General features: G+C 52.0%; 1 protein-coding gene across 3 annotated transcripts in view; it reads left to right on the top strand.

Annotated features, from left to right (window-relative positions):
• ZC3H6 (zinc finger CCCH-type containing 6) overlaps nt 1-20,413 on the top strand; it is a 1,150,225-nt gene that overhangs the window by 805,679 nt on the left and 324,133 nt on the right. For all 3 annotated transcript variants that reach the window (XM_069607788.1, XM_069607786.1, XM_069607787.1), the window contains one exon: nt 11,383-11,525. In XM_069607788.1, coding sequence (XP_069463889.1) covers nt 11,383-11,525 — 143 coding nt within the window. The remainder of the gene's footprint in view (nt 1-11,382; nt 11,526-20,413) is intronic.

Raw genomic sequence — 20,413 nt, forward strand, 5'->3', positions numbered from 1 at the left:
GTGTGCCCCTGCTGGACATATGCAGGGCTGCTACGTGGAGGTCGACGCACACCTTCACGAAATTCTACTGCGTCGACCGGGATTCCAGGGAGGAGTCCAGGGTCGGCCAAGCAGTGCTGCGCAACCTGTTCGCCTGAGGTGGGCCTGGTGAGGAGGTAAGATGCTTAATGTTGAGTTGATGTGATGCTTGATGTTGAGCCTTTGCCACCTCCCGTGGTTGTGCATGTGTGTACTGCTATGTATTCTTTATTCATGAGCATGTGAATCCATGCCAGACCCCATGCTGGAGAAGGAACAAGTTACTTACCTGTAACTGTTGTTCTCCAGCATGGGTCTGGCATGGATTCACATGCGAACCCTCCCGCCTACCCCTCTGCGGCTCTTCACTTGGTCATACTGCCACTTCACGTGCTTCCAAATCTGAAGATGGCTGCCAGAGGCGGTGCTTAGGTAGAGGGCAGTCATTGGCTGTGGTCAGTATGACGCAGAGACCAGTGATTGGTTATTGCTACGAAAGACAGATCAGAAACGAAACTGATACTGGTTTTTTCTTTACCGAGGATTCCCAGCCTGACGACGGGGAATATTCATGAGCATGTGAATCCATGCCAGACCCATGCTGGAGAACAACAGTTACAGGTAAGTAACTTGTTCCTTCTTTTGCCATTTGAAAAAATGACTTTTGGATTTGGACCCGTTGGCATGGAGATTGTTTTTCCTAGCATATTGGGTAAAAATATCCAGGTTTTGATGCAGACCCATCGTAGTACGATGGAAGAAGATCAGATCGTCTGCAAGGGCAAGCAAGTGCAGTTTCAGCATGCCTATCCTAGCAGGGTAAATATTCTCTGCCTTCCACAAATCCTCAATATCAGAAAGATACAAATTGAAGCGAGTGGAGGCGAGAATACAACCCTGCTTAAGACCCACCCAAGAAGGAATAGAGCTTGAAAGAGAACCTTCTTGGTTAAGGCAGATCTTCATCGAAGTACCCCTATGTAAATATCCAACCAATTGTACCAGTTTTGGAGGAATTCTATTTCTTAACAATTTAGACCAGAGAATGTCACTGACCACGCAATAAAAGGCCGAAGACATATCCAATGATGCCATATGCATAGGGTCCACACAGGAATGTTTAACTGTATGAAGCAAATGTGCTAATATGGTTGCATTCAAGGCAATACCCATTTCGTGTCGCAATGTCACCTGATAATTCGACAAAAATGTTTGCATATAGCCTGCTTTAAATTAAGTAAAAGAATTGAAAAGACCTTACTTATGGCATTGGGAAGAGCAATTGGCCTTTTGTTTTTTGGAGAACTCGGATCCCCCTTGTTGTGCACTGGAATAATAATAGATACGGTCCAGGAAGATGGTATAATGTGGGTCACAGAAATATGGTCAACATGTGCCTTCAGAAGGGGATCCAGAGTTGTAGCACCCTTTATATTACAAAATATGGCATTCAAACTGGGCTAGGTGCCCTAGAGGGTTTAAGTTTAGAAATAGCCCATTCAGCATCCACCTCAGTCCATAGACAAAGACCAGGAATAATACTACCAGTAGTGGGGTCCTGTATATCTCGATAGGCATGGGACAGCTGGAATTGATCTCTACAGAATACCACCCCCTATCCTCAGGAATTGAGCAGTTCATGGAGGGTGATGTACTATCTATAGCTTTATTAATGCTGGCCAAGAATTGACCACTATTTATTTGCCTGCATTAGGTGTTGCAACATACATTGAACATTGATTATCCTCCATCTACAAGGTCATCCTGAGTGACTTGGTCAGATTCTTATATCGTAGACAAATAGTTTTTTTCTCCATTAAATAAGCTGTGTGGGTTAACCCCTTATCCTGGAGTCCTTTGATGTTTTTTTTCTTTTTTCCCTTTTAGACGCTGCTATTCTTTCATTTTAAGGATGTGGGAATAATGATTCCAGTGCAGTTATACATTTTTCTCCCTGAGGAATAGCAATTTCTGTATGCATTCCCCATCCTACCTCCTCTTGACAAGATTGTTCACAAATCAAACTTAGATGATCATGCCACATATACCTTTCGGCATTTGGCAGTTATCTGAATTGTGACAGGAACCTTTTTTAATTGCATAATCTAGTCATCAAATGGCACTTTGAACGGCTTTTCCAGCGGTCAAACCTCCTAACCCCATGTCACCTTAAAATGGTTCTTGCAGCATAAGCCTATCAAGCCTGTGGCTTCAACAGACACTCTGGGAAACAGCTTTTCTTGTGCCCTTAATATCACCAGGCAAATAAGTGAACTTCAGGATCTTAGCTACACAGATGCCTTCCTTCATTCCATAAAGGTAGTCATTCACCATACCAAACCTTAATCTCTCACTAAGGTAGTGACGTTTTTGCAATTGAACCAAGAATTAAATGAGTGTCTCCTATCCAGAACCCTTTAGAGAAGCGAGGAAGAACACTGCACAAACTCAGTCACAAGGGCACTCAAATCCTACTTGGAGCATAACAATTAATCCAGCACTTTCATCAGACTTGGTCATTTACAGACATGAGGCCAATGGCACTATTTCCAGGTGGCTGTATATTATATTTTGAAATGGTACAACCTACAGCACCATACAGCCCGAAGAGTTTGCATGCGCATCTGGTCTGAGCAAAGGTAGCTCTGGTTTCTATTGAGCATATGCATCTGAAAAACATCTGCAGGCCTGAAACGTGATTCAACCCGCATGCCTTCCACGAGCACTACCCTGTTGATGCATGCTCCAGAGCGGATGCCAGGGTTGACCAGGATGCTCTGCAGAACCTCTTCAGTTATCTGTCATTCATTTTCCTTTTTTGTTCCTCTTCCCTTCTGTTTTTTAGGAGTCTACGGTAAGTTTAGAGGAAAGAGGATGGGACATAGAATTAAGTTAAAGTTCTCCAGCATGGGGTCTGGCATGGATTCACATGCTCATGAATATTCCCCGTCGTCAGGCCGGGAATCCTCGGTATAGAAAACAATCAGTATCAGTTTCGTTTCTGATCTGTCTTTCTTAGTAGTAACCAATCACTGGTCTCTGGGTCATACTGCCCCCAGCCAATGACTGCCCTCTCCCTAAGCCCCGCCTCTGGCAGCCATCCTCAGATTTTTACCACACGTTCAAGTGTTGGGAGTCCTCGTGCTGTAGCTCTCGAGCTTTTGCTGCGTTTTCACGCTTTTTCAGGAGATTTTTCTCATTTTTCGGTTAAATAGAGCCTCAAGCTCCACCGTTTCTACATCTGATCAACGGGGATCCGTTTTGGAGTTTTCTACGCCCCTCAAGGGTGAAGATTTCGTCTGTTAGGCAGAAACCTGTGCAGTTCCCTTTGGGAACACTGCAAAAGATTTAGGACTACAGGTGTTAGCAGTAAACCACTTGGTAGCAGTCTGTACCACCCAGATTTACCCGTTAGCTGTGGCTGAGCAGTCAGACTTCCCTCAAGAAGAGTTAGGCAGTATGCAAAGTATACACAATAGGCACTCAGACACAATAATACAAGCAAACACTGACCAGAGCTTTGGTATCAAACTATATAATTATTTATTTAAAAACACACTGTTTAAAACACTTCAGCACTCTTATTGTAAAACACTCTAAGCACAGTTACTATTATAATATATACATCCCTTATTCCTTATCAGATAAGTCTTAGTTAACACCACTTATTTCCATACAGAGGTGAGCGCTTAACTATAGATGGCACTCCAATACGTTTATGAAGAAGGGAGGGGAAAAAGACAGAATATGGAAAGGTACACCACTCTAAGGTTTAGGAACACTATTAGCAAGGCAGAAGAGCAAAAAGTCACTTGTGAGCCAAAGTCCATAGGCTGGGCCTACTCTTAGAGAGAGCAGAGCACAAATGCGCCCAAGATCACACAGTTACACTAGGCTTAGAAAGTTTTGCAGAGAGTTCGAAAAGAGTTTAGAGAGGCTCAGAAAAGTTTAGCCAGGGTGTCCCAGGCTAACCCAGTTTAGAAAGCCGGGGGCGAAATCTACCCCGTACAGTCTGTGGCAAGGGAAGCCAGGCGGGACACGGTACCTTAAGTGGGAAGGATCCTCCAGCGGTGGCAGTTGTTCCTGGCAGCGGGTGCAAGTCTCGTCATCGTCCAGGGGAAGAGAAGATCTCGACTTGGAGGAAAGATGAAGGTCGTTGCACTTCCAGGGAAGAAACCAGCCGCAGAGTTTTCCGGTTAAAGGTATTACCCTTTATTTTGCGGTCGCGGTAAAACATGGTATTCCGGTTGCCGGGGTGCTTGGCACAGGCAAGGCGGCCACGAGATGCGTCGGGAAGGCGAAAAGACGGTGAAACTGGTTATCCCCACCAGGCAAAGGAAGAAGACTCTCCGGCGGGAGATCTCCTCTGTCGTTGGGAAAAGTGGTGAGACGGTCCAGCAGGGCTCCACCGGTGGTGTCGTCGTGGCAGGTCGGCTCAGCTTCTCCCTCGTCGGATTCTTAGGTCCTGTGGCGACTTCTGAAGTGCCAGTCCCCAAAGCCCTGCTTTTATGCAGAAAACCCCCATTCACTCAGCCTAGCTGTCACTCAAACATGCTAAGTGGTGAGCCGGCCGGCTCACCACTTGGGCCAGTCAGGACGGAGTGCGACTTGAGTTGCCTAGGCAACTCAGTCCAGGGAGCCTAAACCCCCCTCCACCCCTCCTAAGTATCCCAGACAGAGTGGCACCACTTTGGAGGGCTTCTGTGGAGAAGCCCGCCAAAAAAGTGGAACAAAGGGCTCGACTTGGGTTGGAGTCACAGAAGAGAACACAAATGCCATTTTAGAACCGAGTTTTGGCAGAAAATACCAACCGGGGAATTAATAATAATTAAATAAAGCGGCGGTATGTTCGAGGCTATCGTAATTAAATAAATAAAGATAGTAGCCTCGAACAATGGGAAAATCCCATAGAGAAATATTTGCGGTTGAATATAAAAAGTAGTATCCACTGCCACCAGCCAAAACTCGATCAGGGAGGACGGAGACGTGCCCCCTCGACTAACAGACCCCGGGGCAATCGAATTGCCCCAGCCAGTACGTCCACAATATGATGGTTTGTACTGGTTCTGTTCAGAATTCAAGACTAGTAAAGTCAATGGTGACTTTACATGCCCTGGGAGACAGTAGTCAGTCCCAGGGTATGGAGTCTATACTGGGGGGTCACTATCACACCCCTGTGTTACTGCACTGAGGGTGCTGTGTAACACGCATCACAAAAACACATGAAGCCCTATGGAGTAAAAGACCCAATAGCCCATTAAACAATTAAACACATCTAGAGTCAAAGAAACACACTCAAATCATGTCCAAGAGTGAGGGTAAAAAAGTCTCACTCTTGGCAGGAGAAAAAAATAAACCCCAAAAATCCGGCAAAGCTGCTGGGGGGACTCACTAGGTTAGGAAATTCAGCCTAAACAGAGAATTCTCCCTAACATCGTCGAGTTACGCTTTTGGAGGATTCCAGAAGTTCCGAGGCCTACCCCGGACATGGCCCAGGAGAAAGGAAGCTTGACGCCCAGGAAGCTGTTCAGGACCTGCCCTGGATGCCAGCTTCAGAATGTTTTCAAGGAGGACAAGCATTCGTTATGCCTCTGTCTCCATGAGGACAAGACGCACTTAGAGATGGACTGTGCGTTTTGTGGGAACATGTCGGAGCGGACCATGAAGGATCGCCACCTCTGTCTCGCCAACTGGCTGGAAGGGAAGAGCCCGTCAGGTGAGAAGAAGAAAAAGAAGTCTGATTTCCAGGGCATCCAAGCTCTTCCAGCTCTGCCCAGAAGAGAAGGAGGAAGGGTTCCTTTACCTACGGCACGAGGCTAAAAGGAAGACTGTCCTCGCCGTACCACTTCTTGATGACATCTGGGATGAGGGGCTCGCCCTCCTCAAGAACCCTGCCACGGCGCCGGCAAAGAGGGACCAGTACGAGAAGAAGTCCCCGACGCTGCCCCCTTGTGCCTTCGGGCGCAACCTACCCCGGATTCGGTCGTCTCGGCGGCGGCAAAGAAGAAAGCTGGGGGGGGCATCGGCCTCGACATCAAATTCCCCGCCGGATGGCGAGGGCAGGAAGCTGGACACGATGGGACGACTGGTCATCTCATCTGCAGCGACGACTATCCAGGCGGCCAACGCCCTGGCTATCGTAGCCCGCTACGACAGGGAGTTGTGATTCATAATCGCCCCTCTGTTGGACTTCCTTCCGGACGCCAAAAGGGCTGAGGCCCTTGAAATCCTACAGGAAGGCGAGATTGCTTCCGACCACGCCATCACGGTGGCAACGGACATCGCCGACACCGGTTTCCGTCAGTTGGGCAACAGCGTTTGCCTGAGACAACAAGGATGGCTCAAGGCGATGGATTTATGCCAGGACGTACAAACCAAGGTTTTGGACATGCCCTTCGACGGGAACAACCTGTTTGGGAAGGCGGTTGATGAGTCCCTTCAGGCCATCAAGACAGACACAGAGACTGCCCGGGCACTGGGAGTGCTCCAACAACGACGGCCGTTCTTTCGGAGCTCCGGAGACAGACAAGGTGCCTCCAAGGGATCCAGCAGTGGCTCCTCCACGTACCGTGAAGCGGCAAGATCTTCGTCCCAGGAAGCCTACAGGGGACGCGGCAAGTCAGGTGGTGCCCGTCGTCGTCGACAGGGAGGTCAAGGAGGCAAGGCGGCCTCCAAACAAGATTGAACCGACCGTGGGGTCGGGCCCCCGCTGAAGCACCCCGGTGGGAGGCCGGCTGGCGAGGTTCGACAGCGTGTGGGAGTCCATCTCCACCGACCGTTGGGTGCTGGATGCCCTGACCCAAGGGCACGCCCTCGAGTTTCAGAGGAAGTGCCCTCGCGTACCACCCGTGGCCAGGAAGGAAAATCACGTCCCTCAACTACTGTTGGAAGTAAGGGCGATGCTCAAGAAGGGTGCCATCAAGCTCGTCCCAAAGAGGCTTCGGGGCTTTGGAGTTTACTCAAGGTACTTCCTCGTAAAAAAGAAGACAGGAGGATGGCGCCCCATCCTGGACCTGCGACGACTGAACAAGTACATCAAGGCACAGAAGTTCCGGATGGTCACCCTCCAGCACGTGCTGGGACAGCTGGAGGAGTGCGATTTCCTGGCGTTGTTGGACTTAGAGGATGCGTACTTCCACATCCCCATTCTAAAAAGACACTGAAAGTTCCTCAGGTACGTGGTCCAAGGGCGGCACTACTAGTTCAAGGCCCTCCCGTTCGGATTGAAGTCGGCACCCAGGGTGTTCACCAAGTGCCTCGCACCGGTGGCGGCGCGGCTGCGCCTACAGGGGATCCACATCTACCCCGACCTGGACGACTGGCTCATCCGTGCAAGGACAAGGGAGCTCGCCGTGGAGTACACTGCGAAGACCGTCCAGCTGCTCACGGACCTCGGATTCTCCATCAACTTTCCAGAATCTCACCTGGTTCCGTCGCAAGTCGCCCTGTTTCTGGGAGCCAAGCTCAACACAGTGGCGCAGCTGGCCTCGCCGTCGGGGGAAAGGACCAGGACCATTCTGGGCAAGGTGCAGCGTCTGCTGGCCACGGACATGGCCAGGGTAAGATCTATCAAGTCCCTCCTAGGGATGATGTCCTCCTGCATTTATCTGGTGCGCCTTTGCAGGATTCGGATGCGCCCCTAACAAGAGTTCCTCGACGCCCGCTGGGTCCAGTCGACGGGCAGCTTTGAGGACAGGATCCCTCTCAACGAGACGTTCCGTCAGGCGATCTGGTGGTGGGGTACCCGCTCTCATCTGTCGGCGGGCACAGACTTTCAGACCCCAGCTCACCAGGTGACGGTGACGACGGATGCCTCCCTGGAAGGTTGGGGAGCGCACTCCGGAGGTCTTCACGCGAGAGGCCTTTGGCTCCCGGAGGAGAAGTCACTGCACATCAACATCTTGGAGCTCCGCGCAGTGTTCTGGGCCCTCGGGTCTTGTCTTCCGTCTCTCAAGGGCAAGGTGGTGAGGATCTTCACCGACAACACCACCACGATGTTCTACATCCAGAAGCAGGGCGGAACCAGATCCCCTGCCCTATCCAAGGAAGCCCAGGATCTGTGGCATTGGGCCGTCGCCCAAGGGATGTTTCTGGTGCCTTTTCATCTGGCAGGAATAAAAACGATCGCCGACTCACTCAGCAGAGAGCTGCGCTCGTGCCACAAGTGGAAACTACACCAGGATCAAGTGGATCGACTCTTCCGACGATGGGGCGAACCCCAAATCGATCTCTTCGCGACGGCGACGAATTCCAAGTGCCGGAGGTTCGCCAGCAGGTTCCCCCAGCTGAGGAGCATGGGCGATGCTTTCTCGTTCCCCTGGGACGGCCTATTTCTTTATGCGTTCCCTCCGCTGCCGTTGCTGCTCCGGCTCATCAACCAGCTCAAGAGGTCCCGGTGCAGGATGATCCTCGTCGCACCGGCGTGGCCGAGACAGATCTGGTTCCCGGGCCTTGTCTGGACTTGACGCCCGCTGGGTCCAGTCGATGGGCAGCTTTGAAGACAGGATCCCTCTCAACGAGACATTCCGTCAGGCGATCCGGTGGTGGGGTACCCGCTCTCATCTGTCGGCGGGCACGGACTTTCAGACCCCAGCTCACCAGGTGACGGTGGCGACGGATGCCTCCCTGGAAGGTTGGGGAGCGCACTCCGGAGATCTTCACGCGAGAGGCCTTTGGCTCCCGGAGGAGAAGTCACTCCACATCAACATCTTGGAGCTCTGCGCAGTGTTCTGGGCCCTCGGGTCTTTTCTTCCGTCCCTCAAAGGCAAGGTGGTGAGGATCTTCACCGACAACACCACCACATTGTTCTACATCCGGAAGCAGGGTGGAACCAGATCCCCTGCCCTATCCAAGGAAGCCCAGGATCTGTGGCATTGGGCCATCGCCCAAGGGATGTTTCTGGTGCCTTTTCATCTGGCAGGAATAAAAAACACGATCGCCGACTCACTCAGCAGAGAGCTGCGCTCGTGCCACAAGTGGGAACTACACCAGGATCAAGTGGATCAACTCTTCTGACGATGGGGCGAACCCCAAATCGATCTCTTCACGACAGCGACGAATTCCAAGTGCCGGAGGTTCGCCAGCAGGTTCCCCCAGCCGAGGAGCATGGGTGATGCTTTCTCGTTCCCCTGGGACGGCCTATTTCTTTATGCGTTCCCTCTGCTGCCGTTGCTGCTCCGGCTCATGAACCAGCTCAAGGGGTCCCGGTGCAGGATGATCCTCGTCGCACCGGCGTGGCCGAGACAGATCTGGTTCCCGGACCTTCTGGACTTGTCAACGTCCACACCAGTCAAGCTGCCGACGGACGAAGATCTTCTCTCCAGAGAAGGAGGCGCCATTCTTCACCACAACCCGAAGTCGCTGAACTTGCAGGCGTGGCTCCTGCAGCACTAGAGTTTGGAGGGTATGACATACCGGCCGACTGCACAGAGGTTCTTGCAAAGGCCAGGGCGTCCTCAACTCTCAAGTGCTACGGACATAAATGGAAGAGGTTCTCTGTCTGGTGCCGTGCACAGAAGATTAACCCTCTGAGGATTACGGCCCCTCAAGTATTGCCATACCTACTGTCATTGGCCAAGGCTGGACTAGCTCACTCTTCCATCAACATGCATCTGGCCGCCATCTCACGATACACCAGAACTACGAGACGGGCGTCTTTGTGGTCTCATCGACTGGTGAAGGAATTTATGAAAGGATTGTTCAGATCATTCCCGCCGGTGAAGGCCCCTGCCCCGGCGTGGGAGTTCAACGTGGTGCTGACCAGGCTCATGGGGGCCCCATTTGAGCCTATGCATTCGGCAGCGTTGAAGTTTGTCGTGGAAGACAGCGTTTCTCATGGCCATCACCTCCTCGCGACGAGTGGGAGAGATCCAGGCCCTATCTTGCAAGCCGCCATACTTGACGTTTTACGACACGAGGGTGGTGCTGAGGACGCACCCCTCTTTCATGCCCAAGGTGCCGTGGGACTTCCACATCAACGAACCCTTGGTGTTGCCAGTTTTCTTCCCGTCTCCTTCGTCGCCGGCTGAAAGGACTCTGCACTCGCTGGATGTAGCTAGAGCGCTGAAGTTCCGCACAAAGAGTTTTCGGAAGACATCACAGCTGTTTGTGAACTTTGGGTCTGTGTATCAAGGGAAGGCTCTCTCGAAGACTTCCAATTCCAGATGGTTCTCCGGCTGCATCATGCACTGTCACTGGTTGGCAAACCGACCGCTGCCCGGCCGTCCGAGAGCCCATTCGACCAGAGCGATCGCTGCTCCCACGGCGTTCCTGTCTGGTGTGCCCCTGCTGGACATCTGCAGGGCTGCGACGTGGAGGTCGACACACACCTTCACAAGATTCTACTGCATCGATCGGGACTCCAGGGAGGAGTCCAGGGTCGGCCAGGCAGTGCTGCGCAACCTGTTCGCTTGAAGTGAGCCTGGTGAGGAGGTAAGAGATGCTTAATGTTGAGTTTATGTAATGCTTAATGTTGAGCCTTGCCACCTCCCGTGGTTGTGCATGTGTGTACTGCTATGTATTCTTATTTTCATGAGCATGTGAATCCATGCCAGACCCCATGCTGGAGAAGGAACAAGTTACTTACCTGTAACTGTTGTTCTCCAGCATGGGTCTGGCATGGATTCACATGCGAACCCTCCCGCCTACCCCTCTGCGGCTCTTCACTTGGTCATACTGCCACTTTACGTGCTACCAAATCTGAGGATGGCTGCCAGAGGCGGGGCTTAGGGAGAGGGCAGTCATTGGCTGTGGGCAGTATGACCCAGAGACCAGTGATTGATTACGACTAAGAAAGACAGATCAGAAACGAAACTGATACTGATTGTTTTCTATACCGAGGATTCCCGGCCTGACAGGGAATATTCATGAGCATGTGAATCCATGCCAGACCCATGCTGGAGAACAACAGTTACAGGTAAGTAACTTGTTCCTTACCATATTGACTACTGTACTCCCAGTCCATAGTCCCCTTTCCTCTATAGAACCTGTTTTTCTCCGTTCATGCCAAGTGCTCCTCTAGTTACTAGCACCTTTTGTGAAAGGCACTAGCAGTTAAGCATAGTGGCTGTGTATCAGTTGTCCTCTGTTTTTTGTTAATTCTGCACAAAGTGCACAATAACATTAACTATACCAACCAAGTTAATTTGAGGGCCGTTTAGTTGCAGTCAATTGCGCTCAAGAAAAATAATTTCAACACGTCTTAGTTCTGCCAAACTGAAGATTTCAATGACAAAGTAACATGGTGTGAGCAGTTCTCCTATATAGTGCAAATGAGCCATTTTAAAAGCCTATGATTTCATTGATTCTGGTTTCATAAACAACACTTTGTTGTGTTTGTAAAATTGTATAACATTTTGCTTTAAGGTTATTCATACTGAAGAAGGTACTCAAAATGAAGACGAAACAGAGTTTGTGGCATTGAAAAGGCATGGGCACTTTTCATTTTATCACGCTGGCAATGGTGAATTAGATCAATCTGTGGATGGAAAACATCTTATCGGGCAAAGGTAAGGCATTTTTGCTGTTCATGACTACTGTATTTTAAACTAATTACTATAAAGAGTTATCTGCCTTTGTGAGCATGTTGATTTAATCTTTTTGTGCGCTACTAGAAAAAATGCAAGTTTGTATACATTGTAATGGACTAACTACACATAGATGGTACATCATTAGCTGTTGAAGTCCCATAGGCTTCATGAGATGGTGCAGAGCGAAATGAGTAACCAAGAAACGCACACTGGAACAGTTTGCATAGAGAATAATGTTCAGTTTAAACTTCTTCGAGAAAAGTATTAGTATGCATAGAATGCAGGCCATTAATGGTCACCTTATATGGAGTGCCATAAATCTGCCAGTAGGGAAAATACAACCGTATTTGCTGAAAATCACATTCCTTACAGTGCTGAAAAGTTTATTTTAAGAAAGCCCCTCATACTGCTACGTCCTGTCCCTTTTCCACCATACTTTTGGGACATTCCGTCCTGTGGGACAGGACCAGAGCACTTTTCGTAAAAAAGCATCAAATTGAAAATGTGTCCTTCATCTCTCTTTACGCGGGGTACCGCATGCAGCCGTAACCCTGCCCTCCTTAGTTCTGCCCTGCGCATTGCCCTTCAGTCCTTTTCTCTGTGCGGTCGGGGCTGGACACACTAGCATCACTGGGAAGACCTTTTTTCTTACCGTTGTCATTCTCTCCTGCTCCGGTTCTGCAGTCGTGTAGTCCTCCGTCTATGCCGGATAGTCTGGGATTTGCCACTGGTTCCTCTTGCGAGAATCGCTTCGCCAGGGCGGATCCCCATTCTCTCTGCTTGGAGTGTCTGGGACCGGATCACCGTTGGGGACTCGTGTTTCTTCTGCGACTCCCTGCATCGCATTTCCAAAACTTCATCGACGGAAAGAAGAGACGCCCGGTAAGTTCCTTACTTTTCAGGGCACCCCGGCTGGGGGAATCCTTCCCGGGGTCCTACAGGTCCGGAAGGGGCTTCAAAAGCTCTGCTACCAGGGTTCGCCCTGAGGTGCCTCGCAGGCCTAATAGGCGTACCAGGATTTTCTCCGAACGTTTCCACGAGCGGCCTGCCTATACCGGATCATGATCTGAGGTTCACTGATCAGGTGGTAATAGCCAGCATAGTCGTGCTGAGGCGTTGGCTACCAGAGTTCGCTCTGAGGTCTCCTTGTCAGGAGCTTCCCAAACAGACACCTGGGTGCTCCCTGAGGCCTCTGTTGAGGCTTTCTGTACCGAACCATGGTGCAAGGCCCCTCTCGGGGGAGCTATTAAGACCGGACTCTGTTCCGAGGTTCCTCTTTACGGGGCTAAGGTGTATACCAACTGAACTGAGAGGCCTGTTAAGGTCTTGTCTGTGAGGTGGATTCCTCGACTTTCCTGCGCTCACGGAGTCACCGGTTCTGTTGAGGGGGCACAGGGAGAGGTTGTCGACCGTAACTCCTCTGTTATAGGCATCGCCGAGGTTCCTCCTTTGGACGCTAATTCAATGCACAGGATCTCCAGTAAACATCCAAGGCCCTATAGTACCGGCTCTGCCGAGGATCCTTGTGTCAAGGCTAAAATTTCTGTCAAGTCCCCTAACCATACTCCTACGTCCCGTCCCCTTTCCTCCATACTTGTGAGACATCTCTCCGTCCTGTGGGACGGGACCGGAGCACTTTGTAAAAAGCATCCAAATTATTTTAAAAAATGTGTCCCTCCTCTCTTTCCTGCGTGGGGCCCGGCACGCGGCCATAACCCCGTCCACCTTGGCTCTGCCCCGCGCATCGCCCACCAGTCCTTTTCTCCGCTTGATCGGGGCCGGACGCACTTGCATCCTCGGAAGATTTTCTTCCCTTTTTTCCTCTCTGGCTCTCGCTAGCGTTCGTTTACTTGTCTATTTATGTCTTTCAAATTAGGCTTTCCAGATTGTTCATCGTGTCACCGTCGCTTCGCGAGGGCGGATCCCCATCCTCTTTGTTTAGAGTGTTTGGGTCCGGAACACCGTTGGGACTCCTGTTTTTACTGTGACTCCCTTTCGGTCCGGGCACTTCAACGTCGGTTGGAGCGGTGGGAGGAGGTGTTCCGACGAACTCCTCCTTCGCATTTTCAGGCGTTAATCGACGAGAAGGAAAAACGCCCAGTAAATTCTTTACTTTTCAGAGCACCCCGGCCGGGGGATACCTTCCCGGGTTCCTCTCGGTCCGGGAGGGGTGTTGATCGCTCTGTTATCAGGGTTCGCCCTGAGGTGCCCGTTGGGCCTAATAATTTTACCAGAGTTTTCTCCGAGGGTCTCCGTAAGGGGCCTGTGAACACCAGAGTACGCTCCGAGACCCCTCTTTTGGGTGCTGTTTGTAGACCCAGTTCTACTGAGTCGTGGGGTACCGGAGTTCGCTCTGAGGCGCCTCTGTCGGCTTCCCTCAAAAACAAAACCAGGGTGCGCCTGAGGCCTTGGCTGGGCTTGCAGTTACCGAACGGATGTTCGAGGCCCGCGCAGAAAAGGCTGTTACCGGGCCTGGGTCCGAGCTCCCTCGTACAGAGGCTAAAGCTACCAACAGTTCTGACAGGCCAGACAAGGCTTTGTCGGTGAAAGCGCACCGTTCCCGCTCTTGTGGTGACACCAGATCTGTTGAGGGGGCAAAGAAGCGAAGTTCTTCTTTTACCGGCAGTGCCGAGGTCCTTCCTTCGAAGGCTCAGTTGGTATGTCACAAAAACATTCCAGGCCTCATAGTACCGGCTCGGCCGAGGTTCCTTAAGTTAAGGCTAAGATTAAGACCGCTGATCCATCGACGGGTACCCCTGCCTCACTTCCTCACGTGCCGCAGTTCCCCTCAGATGAGGACAAAATGGCACCTGTTCCCGCCACGACCACAGTGGCCATTTTAGGTGCTACCACTACAACTACGCCATCGGCTTCTGGTGTAGGGCTCGTTCTTTTGGGTGAACCTAAGGTCCCTTGTGCGCATCCTTACCGGCCGGTTTATGATTGGAATGCCTGGATGCCTCTTCCGCACAATGTTTTGTTGCCCGCGGGCGAGGCTCCTTTGATTTATGTGGATTTGTCGGTGGAGGGGCCGGTGTGGCACCCTTCCCCGTTACGTCCCTGGATTTTTCCACCTCATGAGAGGCCTCCTCAGGTCCCGAAACAATCTCCTGAGGATGCCTTTTTCGGTAAATTTCAAGCGTTTATGCGCACCGACCCCATGAGGGAATATTTCAAAGGGCTTTTCAAGGAGATATGTCCACCGGCGTCTCCGGCTCCACCCGTTTCCCCGGTGGTTCCGCCGGTGCCTCCCTTGCGCGTGGTGCCCCCCCCCCCCCCCCGCTCTTCCACCTTTGCCTCCATTGTCCCCATTGGACAAGGCAGTGCCTGACACGGCTCAGCAGGATCCTGACCTGTCAGATGACCCTCAATGCGATCAGGACAACGAGGACCTTCCCCGCTCTATCAGAGCCTTTCATCACCGGATTCTGGACATGATGAGTTTCTTAGATGTTCCGGTGCCCGAGGCACCCGCTCCGCAGGAAGGCATGCTTTCTGGGGCGTTAAGTCTGTCTCCCTTGGAGCGTACCGGCCTGTTCCTGCAGAAGGACATTCTGGCCGAGGTCAAAAGAGTCTGGGAAAAGCCACACTCGGGACTTTTTGTTAATAAAAAGATTGACGGGAGGTACAGGCTGTATTCTTCGGAAGAGCTGGCCCTGTCGTCTTGTCCGCCTCCCTCCTCCACAGTGGTGGCTGCGCCCACTTTGCAGTCCAGGCCTGCAGCATCCTCTTCCATGATGGCTACTCAGGTTCTGGGAAAGGAGGACAAGCTCCTCGACTCCCTCGGGAGGAAAATCTTCACCAACTCGGCCTTGCAGCTCAGGCAGGCCAACGCCGAATTGATATTGGCGGGAGCTAACATGCGGATGTGGAAAGGTCTGTCGGAGTTTGAGGAGCACATCCCGGTCGAGAAGTTGGAAGACTTCAAAGGAGGCCTTTCCGATGCCAGGGTCTTGGTCCAGGATCTCCTGGAGGCTGCGGCTCATCACATAGACACCTCGGCTCAGGGCCTGATGCTTGGGGTTGATATCTCACGGCAGGCGTGGCTGCATTCCACTAAATTTTCTAAGGAAGTGCAAGACAAGGTGTTGGACCTTCCATTTGTTGGTAAGGAGCTTTTTCATTCTTCTACTGATGTAGAGCTCACCAAAACCAAGGATAGCACTCAGACGGCTAAATCATTGTCTGTTCTGGTTAAAGCTCCTTTCAAATCCCAGAGACCGTTGTCGCAAAGTCGACCTTCCTCTGGTTTTAGGGGCTTCCTCGACTGCAAATCTCGCAGAGTGGATACTCCTGCGGGGAATAACCGCCGTAGACAACAGCGTATGCGTTTTTTCTCCCGCTCCTCAGCCTCCTCATCAGGTTCAGGTGGCACTGCCACCGATAAGCCTGCCAAATGAGGGTTTTCCGCGCTCGCACGAGACCCTGGTGGGAGGACGTATTGTGTCTCATTTGGAGGCGTGGCAGACCTTCCCAGAAGACAGATGGGTCTTGTCAGTCGCTCGAGCGGGCTTCCGCTTAACTTTACCCCCTAGACCACCCCTCAACCCTCCTTTTCAGCTGTCGGGCTCACTCTCCCTCAAGGCCGAGGTTCAGAAACTTCTGGACCTCAGAGCTGTGGAACCCGTTTCCCTTGGGGAGCGAGCGGAGGGCTTCTACTCCCGGCTGTTTATGGTGCCCAAACCCAACCAGGCTGGCCTGCGCACCATCCTAGACCTTTCCCAGTTCAATCTTTTCCTACCCCAAGAGAAATTCAAGATGATCACGCCCAGCAAGATACGCTCCTCTTTGCAGATGGCCAATTGGCTCAGCGTTGTGGATCTTCAGGATGCGTACATGCATATCCTGATTTGGAATCCACACAGGAGATACCTTCACTTCTCTTTGGGAGCGGAGCACTTACAGTCTCGGGTGCTTCCTTTTGGCCTCAGCTCGGCGCTGCGTGTCTTCACGAAGATGTCGGTGATTGCGGCCTATCTTCGTCTCCAGGGTATCCATGTGTATCCTTATTTGGACGACTGGCTCTTACGCAGCCCTTTTCCGTTGGCTTCAGCGGGCAACCTCCAGTCTCTCCTTCAGCACCTGTTCCATCTTGGGCTGTCGGTGAACTGGCGGAAATCCTCCATGACGGTCTCACAGGACCTGATCTTCCTGGGTTTTCGTTGGAACACGAACGACTGCAGAGTGTATCTGACCGGGGACAGAATGGCGGATCTGTTGGCCACGTGTCAGATGTTTGCGCAGTCGGAGAGCATGTCGGCCTGGTGGTTCCAGAGGCTTCTGGGCCTCATGGCCTCTTGTGTACTGACTCTTCCTCTTGCTCGTCTCAAAATGAGACGGACCCAGATGGCTTTTCGGAATTCATGGCGTCAGGCAGTGGATCCGGATTCCATGCGGATAATGATTCCGGATTCCATGAGAGTGGACCTGGATTGGTGGTCATCTCTCAGCAATCTGTCTGGGGGTGTGGGGTTTTAGGACCCGGTCCCCACAGTGTCGAACTCCTCCCTCCTCGGGTGAGGTGCAACGTTAGATTTCTTCAGGTCTCGGACCTCTGGTCGCCTTAGGACAAGCTCCTGCACATAAATCATTTGGAGCTTCTGGCGATCTTCCTAGCGCTCAAGGCGTTCAAACCACTCATTGTCAACAAGGTGGTCCGCATAAGAACAGACAATGTGGTATCAATGTATTACATAAACGAGCAAGGGGGAACGAAGTCTCCCCCCCTCGTGGACCTGTCATCCAGATTTGGGAGTGGGCCGTGCTTCATGGTGTCTGGCTGCTTGCAGTGCACATCCCGGGCCAGCTGAATGTCACAGCGGATGCCCTCAGCCGGCGGACAGTGGTCAGCTACGAGTGGGAGTTGAAGGCGGAGGTCCTATCATGGATTTTCTCGCGTTGGGGCACACTGGAGGTGGACCTCTTCCCCACGGCGGTGAACAAGAAACTTTGTCAGTATGCCTCCAGAGGGGGGCTGGGAGCCTCCTCTCTGGGGGATGCTCTCAAGGGTCCACGGCACAACATGAGAGCTCACGCCTTCCTGCCTCTGCCTCTTGTTCACCGTGCAATTTGGAAGTTGAACTCTGTGAACTGTTCCCTTCTACTGATAGCCCTGTGGTGGCCGGCCAGGTTTTGGTTCTCAGAACTTCAACACCTGTCGGTGTATCCGCCGATCAGGTTGCCAGTAACTCCCGATCTTCTTCACCAAGGGGAACAACAGATGGGGCACCCCTCCCCACAATCGTTCAGCTTGGCGGCATGGTGCCTGAGTTCAAGTCTTTAGAGCATCTGAGTTTGTCTGCGGATAACATGCGCATTATCCAGGCAGCCAGGAAACCCTCGACCAGATCTCAATTCAGGAGTAAATGGCTCAGCTTCTGTCATTGGTGTTTGGAGAAGAAGCTGGATCCGAGGGTGGCCAGGATTGACACGGTGCTGTCCTTCGTGTCCTCCCTAGCAGAGTCAGGGGTTCATGTTCTGTCATGCAGGACTTATCTCTCAGCGGTTTCCGCTTACCTTTCTACAGACCTGTTTTCTTATTCTCTAACTAACCCAGTGGTGAAAAAGCATTTTGCTGGCTTGACATGCCTCTACCCTCCGGTTCGTAATCCGCACCCGCCATGGGACCTAAATGTAGTCCTGACTGCTCTGTGTCATAAACCCTTTGAACCAATGGCTACGGTAGACCTCAAGTACTTGTCTTGGAAAGTGTCCTTTCTGGTCGCCATGACGTCAACCAGGAGAGTGAGTGAGCTCCAGGCATTGTCCGTGGAGCATCCTTTCTTGGTCTTTCACAAGGACAAGGTAGTCCTTCGGACAAACCCGGCTTTCCTACCGACGTTAGTGACCGAATTTCATCTGAATCAGTCGATCTCCCTTCCGGTCTTTTTTACGGACCCTGCCTCAGAGGCTGAAAGAGTTCTACACTGCCTTGATGTCCGAAGAGCTCTTAAATTCTACCTGGACAGGACTTCCGAGTTTAGGAGTTCTTCTCAACTTTTTGTGACCTTTGGTAACCCTCAGGGCAAGCAGGCGTCTAAGGCAACTATTTCCAGGTGGAATGCCGCCTGCATCACGGAATCCTTCACCGTCCAAAGGCTGAAACCTCCTAAAGGTATCCATGCACACCTGGTGCAGGGCAAGGCAGCCGCGGTTGCTTTTCAGAAATATGTTCCCTGGGAGTTCATTGCTAGGGCAACTACTTGGGCCTCCCCATCTGCTTTCTGTAAGCATTACTGTCTCAACATGAGCTCTAGAGCTGACGCTCAGTTTGGTCAGGCTGTGCCGAAGAACCTGTTTCAGTAAAGGGTATTTCCATCCACCCGTAGTTCCTGTAAGGAGTGCTTTGGAATCTCCCACACGTATGGAGGAAAGGGGACGGGACGTAGGAGTATTACCAGGTTACTCACCGTAGTGACCACCTTACTCCTAGTCCATAGTCCCCTTTCCTCCATATGCCCACCCGCCGTCTCCTCTAATAAGGTTCCTCTGTTATTACTAATGGGTCTTTGACCCGGCGATAGAAAAGGACTGATGGGCGATGCGCGGCAGAGCCAAGGTGGGCAGGGTTACGGCTGCGAGCCAGGCCCTGCGCAGGAAAGAGAGGAGGGACACATTTTTGAAAAAAAATTGGATGCTTTTTACAAAGTGCTCCGGTCCCGTCCTACAGGACGGAGAGTTGGCCGACAAGTATGGAGTAAAGGGGACTATGGACTAGGAGTAAGGTGGTCACTACGGTGAGTAACCTGGTAAATCTGTGGAGTCAACTGCCTCATCTACACATGTGATGCAATTCTCCTCAGATGTTCACAAAATGGTGGGCCTTCCTGCGTGGTCTACGGTGGCCATTTTGGATTCTTCCCTCACTCCCACGCTATCGACGGCGAGTGCTGGGAACCTTCTTTTCAGTGGACAACCTTTTCCATGCGACAGCGTGAATCCGTTCCGCCCTTCCTATGACTGGTGTGCTCGGATGCCACTACCACATTCAGTCTCGCTTCCTCCTACATCTGCCCCATTGTTCTATGTAGACCCGGTTGGTGGCGGGCCCTCTTGGCAGCCCTCCTGGCAGCCCTCCTCACTGCGTTCGTGGGGTTATGCTCCTCATGAGAGGCCTCTGCCACTCCAGCGCCTAAGGTCTCGGCAGAGGATGCCTTTGCCTTTTTTGGGAGATGTCGTAGTCTAATGAGCTCTGATCCCATGAGGGAGTACTTTAAGGGCCTCTTTAGGGAAATCTGCCCTCAGACTCCATTGCCTGCCCCGACAGGTCCTGTCACGGCGCCCGCACCTCCTCTACCTCCCGGCCCTCCTCCGGCTCTTCCGCCCCTGCCTCCATTGTCACCGGTACCAGCAGAGCGTGATGTCAATCTGACGCTGGTCGCGTCGCAGCCGGGGGATCCGGATGCTCTAGACGACCCTTCGGGCAGATCAGGACAGTGAGGACCAGCCCCGCTTTGTCCAAGTATTTCACGACCGGGTTCTGGATATGTCACTCCTTGACATACCGGTGCCTGAGGCACCCGCTCTGCAGGAAGGGGTGCTTTCGGGGGCGCTAACCTTGTCTCCACAGGAGCACACCGGCCTGTTCCTTCAGAGGGACGTCTTGGCCGAGGCCTGCAAGGTCTGGGATAAACCCCACACCGGGCTGCACGTAAATAAAAGGATTGACCCCCGTTATAGGATTCACACCTCCGAGGAAGTAGCCTTGGCGTCATACCCGCTTCCGTCCTCGACGGTGGTAGCGGCAGCCACTCTGAAAGCCAAGTCAGCCTCTGTGACTCCCGCAGCTGTGGCTCAAGTTCTGTCCAAGGAGGACAAATTGCTCAATTCCTTGGGCAAGAAGATTTTTGCCAATTCGGTGCTGCAAT

This window comes from Ambystoma mexicanum, chromosome 4q, assembly GCF_040938575.1.
Source record: "Ambystoma mexicanum isolate Mex_15411 chromosome 4q, UKY_AmexF1_1, whole genome shotgun sequence".
Classification (NCBI taxonomy): Eukaryota; Metazoa; Chordata; class Amphibia; order Caudata; family Ambystomatidae; genus Ambystoma; species Ambystoma mexicanum.